Source organism: Anomaloglossus baeobatrachus, chromosome 4 (genome assembly GCF_048569485.1).
Source record: "Anomaloglossus baeobatrachus isolate aAnoBae1 chromosome 4, aAnoBae1.hap1, whole genome shotgun sequence".
In the NCBI taxonomy this organism is placed as follows: Eukaryota; Metazoa; Chordata; class Amphibia; order Anura; family Aromobatidae; genus Anomaloglossus; species Anomaloglossus baeobatrachus.
This window is the reverse complement of record NC_134356.1, coordinates 46021216-46026443: the sequence shown is the minus strand read 5'-3', so window position 1 is coordinate 46026443 and position 5228 is coordinate 46021216. Positions and strand designations below refer to the sequence as shown.

At 46.4% G+C, this 5228-nt stretch overlaps 1 protein-coding gene across 2 annotated transcripts in view; it reads left to right on the top strand.

Annotated features, from left to right (window-relative positions):
- The window catches only part of ADAM19 (ADAM metallopeptidase domain 19), a 117921-nt gene extending 113923 nt beyond the window's left edge, over positions 1-3998 (top strand). For both annotated transcript variants that reach the window (XM_075344293.1, XM_075344292.1), the window contains exons 21-22: positions 2246-2440; positions 2893-3998. In XM_075344293.1, the coding sequence (XP_075200408.1) occupies positions 2246-2440; positions 2893-2967 (270 nt within the window). In that variant the 3' untranslated portion in view covers positions 2968-3998. The remainder of the gene's footprint in view (positions 1-2245; positions 2441-2892) is intronic.
- The last annotated feature ends 1230 nt before the right edge of the window (positions 3999-5228 follow it).

The following is a 5228-nucleotide window of genomic DNA, read 5'->3' as shown; positions in this document are numbered from 1 at the left end:
ACACTATAGAAGACACAGGGAGGACACACAGGGGGAAAAGCATGAACTACTTATCCAAAGATGACTCAGGTAGGAGTTCAGCAGAGCTTTCAGCAACAATACCACAGAGGAGTACAAGCCACCTGCTTGCAACCAAGGCTTGAATAAACTGAATAATATCACTAGCACCAGTCCAAGGAAGGAAGGGGTATTTAAACACCAAGGAAATAATGATAATCAGCAGCTGGGTGAAGGCAAGCTCCTGTTGGGTCCAAAAGGGGGAGAGATGAATCCAGCAGGAAAGCTACCTATACCTATGTATACTGACAGCAGGTACAATGGAAAGTCAGGGAGCATTCTGCGCAGCCAGACGCTGTGACCTTCTATGGCCAGTAACCACATGACTGTCTGTCACACATGACACTGCCAGCCAGCATTTCTGTGGATTATTTTTTTAGCATTGGAAATTGTTTAAAAATAAGATTTTACCCACCCATCCTGCTGCCTCAGTCTCCTGCTCAGTCCTTCAGTCTCTCCTAGTCTTTGAATTGGTCTTTGGATCTGTAGCGCCCCTGAGACACTCAGGGCACTACTAGGAACTGCATCCTCACAGGATCTGGAACACCAGTGCCAGAAACACCAAGACACACCAAAATCATAGTTACCACTCCACACCAGGGGTAATTGGTTAGTCAGATACAAGGGGATGGCCACCTAGAGGGCAGAGCCAGACCAGATGACTAGACAGCCTGGTGGGAGGGGACAGCAGTCAGTCTACAGTAGTTCATATGTAGTAGTGAAAGTGGAAAGGTGTGCCTAGAGCTGGGGCGCGTAACGGTGGCCCGGGGGCACAGGAGAGTGGTCGCCAGGGCAGGTACATCCGAGTACCACTGGGACCAGAGCACAGACGGGGCACAGGGCCCTAGGTCAGACGACAGTTTCAGACGGCCTGGCAAATACATGCACAGTGAGGGGACCTTCACGGACCTCACTCACCCACAGTGGGGCACCAGCAGTAAAGCAAGGATCAGGGTTCGGGACACAGACCAGCCCTACAGGGTCCACACTGCCCACCGTACAGACAAGGAGACTGCCACAAAAAAGGACAGTCGGGCCCCAAATCGCTCCACGCTACGGGAACCCAACCACACTGAGGGTGCCAGGGACAGAGCAACCGAGTCATCAACTGGCAGTGGAAATACAGGGACCTGAACCAGCCGTCCGAAGGTCAAGAGTGAGTAGAGACTGTTAACTACAACCCACGGTGTGGCCTCCCTTATTACTCCATCATACATCTCCCAGGCTCAGCCCTACCTGCGGAGGGCCTACCACCACAGCTGCCATTACCACCAGCCCTGGGGATGGTCTACTCAGCAGCAGCGGTTCCCCCATCTTAACCGCAACCCGCAGGTAGCGTCACACAAATGACTTTAACCTCCCCTGTAAATACTCCCCATTAAAAAGCACCCAGGGCACGGGACCGGGCAACGGCCACCAAAGTGACATTCCCCAGTTGTACACTGCCCGGGATTGAGTACCCCATAACCCTGGGCGACACAGATCCTGCAGTGCTAACTAGGTCTCACACGTCTGGCATTGTCAGTGCCAGAAGAGCTGAAAAACGGAGGACCAAGCTTGGAGCTGTTCTAACAGATGAGGGGCAGATCCTGGAGAATGTTCCTCACTTGGCTGGATGTTGTGATGAGGTTTTTGTTCACCATGGAAAGTATTCTGTGATCACCCACTACTGATGTCTTCAGTGGACATCCAAGCCTTTTTTTTTTTTTCTTAGCTCCCATTATCACCAGTGCGCTCTTTTGTCCACTCCAAACATTTCTGCTCTCACTTTGATTGATTTCTTGTTTTTTTTATCAGCCTAGTGATGGTCTGTTTCTCTTCCATTGAACGCTTCTTTGACCACATGTTGTGGGTTCAAAGCAACCACTTACAAATGCAAATGCCACACCTGGAATCAGCTCCAGACCTTTTACCTGCTTAATTAATGATTGCATAGCACATGGAGTCCATTAAAGTGCTTTTGAGATAATTGTCCAATTACTTTTGGTCCCTTGAAAAATAGGCAGCTTCAGATTAAAGAACTGTAATTCTTAAACCCTTACCCCAATTGGGATGCGAATACCCTCAAATTAAAGCTGAGGGTCTGCACTTTAAGCCCATATTGATTATGTAACTGTACGTTGAATATGTTTTGGTAAAAACTTGTCTCCATATATTTGTAGACCTAAGTGTATATAATTTTTCGCAGTGCCCTAAGAGCCCAAACGTCTTCCAGTCCAGTAACAGGACTGAAGAAGGACGATGTTCTTCCAGGTACCAGCCCAGTCACCATCCAGTCAACAACAAGCAACCAGAAGGGGGAATGATAAAAAATACTCATCAGATCCGAATTCCACCGCCAAGCAGACCACCACCACCACCACCAACTCATCCACCCGTGAAGGTAAAGATGATGTGCAGGGCACTGAGTAATCCTGTATAGATATTCAATCATTCATGAAGCTAATGGAAGATATACAGTATTCCAATACGTTCTTCTAAGAACAGCGCCTCACCTGTACACAGGTAGTGTCTGGTATTGCAGCTCATATCCATTCGCTTCAAAGATGATGATATGCAATATTAGGTGCAGTCCATGGACGGACAGGGGTGGCGCTATTTCTATTTTTTGTAACACCATGTCCATATGTGTATCGATCACGGATTTTTCACAATCTGGAACAAGCCCCAATTGCTGCGGAACAACCATGGATTGTTCCACAGCACATTTTGTGAACTTATAAAATCCACTTTGTAGATTTTATTTCTTGATCCTCAAGTTTTATTAATTGTATTTTTCACATACGAATAAATGATTTGTTTGTGACTGATCTGAATGTTGTCTTGATTTTATAGGCATTACAGCCCCCTAGAAAAACTCCTCCTCCTCCGGTGCCACCGAGCAGGACGCGGCTGACAGCCAAGAACTGAGGAGGAATTACCTGTAGATGGTTTGTGACAGGTCCCATGTCTTGGATTTCAGCCTAGAGCTTAAATGTCAGCGTTCTAAAGTAGTATATATGAGGCAGGGATAATTTTTGGACTTCCTATTGAAGAAATGGCAGATCTTAGATGAGATGCCAAGATCACTCGCATCTAGGCTGAACTGGAAATGTGAGCTAAAGTAGTATATATGAGGCTGGGATAATTTTTGGACTTCCTATTAAAGATTAGCCTCTCCATCAACCTGAGATGGCTGAAAACAGGGAACAATAAACTGTCGAAGGATGCTACCATCCCGAGAGGGTTGTAGCGACAGAGAATAAGTATCGGATTATCTCAGGCAATGAAATCTGCTGGTTCTGTATGAAGCACTTAAAGGGAATACATATTCTACACACCGCGGCTACCATGTGTTCAATCCACCCAAATTTCTGATTAATGATAATGGTAGGAAAGTCAAATTTTTAATGGCCATTTTGCAGTTTATATAGATTTAATTACATAAATAGTTGAATTATTTCTTATCTTCAACTGATCCGAAGCTACAGCCTATGTTAGAGCCCAGAGCTGCAATCACAATTCTGCTGGTTGTCATTAAAAGCGGATGAAAGATTTGCCGGAGCTCCTATAATGGGTACGGTGCAAATACTGCACATTATACCTACAGGAATTTTTCTGATTTCCCATAGACATTAATGTGGATTTGGTCCCTTTGCTTCTGCTCTGCTGTGAAGGTTTTGTTCAACATTTTGGAGATTTTTGTGGGAAGTTTTGTCCTTTCATCTGGGGGCGAGGGGCCGTATGTTATACACCAGGGGTGAGGAGCCGGATGTTATACACCGGGGGTGAGGGGCAGGATGTTATACATTGATTATTAGAAGAATTTGGAGCGCACCACCACAATCCCATAACTATATATCATATGGGTGCTCCCTGATGCAGTGGACGAATATAAGAAGGGGATGTTATACACCGGGGGCGAGGGGCCGGATGTTATACACCAGGGGCGAGGGGCCGGATGTTATACACCGGGGGCAAGGAGCGGATGTTATACACCGGGGGTGAGGGGCCGGATGTTATACACCGGGGGCGACTGACAGGATGTTATACACCGGGGGCAAGGAGCGGATGTTATACACTGGGGGCGAGGGACCGGATGTTATACACTGGGGGCGAGGGACCGGATGTTATACACCGGGGGCGAGGAGCGGATGTTATACACCGGGGGTGAGGGCGCGGGATGTTATACACCGGGGGTAAGGGGCCGGATGTTATACATCGGGGGTGCGGGGCTGGATGTTATACATTGGGGGTGAGGGACAGGCTGTTATACACTGGGGGCGAGGGACCGGATGTTATACACTGGGGGCGAGGGGCCGGATGTTATACACCGGGGGTGAGGGCCCGGATGTTATACATCGGGGGCGAAGGTCCAGATTTTACATTGGAGTCAATGGGACTGAATAAGAAATCTGAATTCGGTGAATAAAATGTTTGTCCCTATACTTTTCTGAAGATCAGTACAAGATAAGTCATGTAGTTATGAGGCTGTCAGCCTTTTATGTAGATTAATTCTATGTAAACTATAAGTCTTACCTCGTTTACATGGCTGCCATTGTGCTGTATGTACAAGATACACTGATATAAGAGCAAACACCAGTGGATCAGGAGCGTAAAGAAGGGAAATGTAATATGACCTGAAGCTATTGTCATCTATAGAATCGATGGAAGGCAACCAAAGAAGGTGCAGATACAGAATACAGTATATATAGGTATATGCACAGATGTACAGTGCTGTACTCAGTATATGGGTTTGCTTACATCTGCGTATAAATAAGCCGGGTACAATGTGAGATACATCACATTGCACTCGGACCAATGTTATTCATTGAGGCAGTGTTCATCTGTTAATTGTTTCCTCAGCTGTAATCGGGTTGAGGAAAAAAATCACAGCATGCTGTGTATGACCGTATATATCGGACGAGACTCGCCAATTTAAGTCTATGGGTGTGAGAAAAAAATGGATGCCACACAGACCATACGTAGGCTTTAGGTTTTTTTTCTCGTGCACACATCAGAAAGGAAAAAAAAGTCTACCATAAAGGGATAGATAGATGATCATAAGATATTAGATATAATAGATACATAGATATTCTGCAGCTATATCATTTCCCAGCCCCCCCCTCCCCACCCCCCCACGAATTATACACGTGCACCCTTTGGTGCCTTTCGTGTTTAGCCTGGTTTAA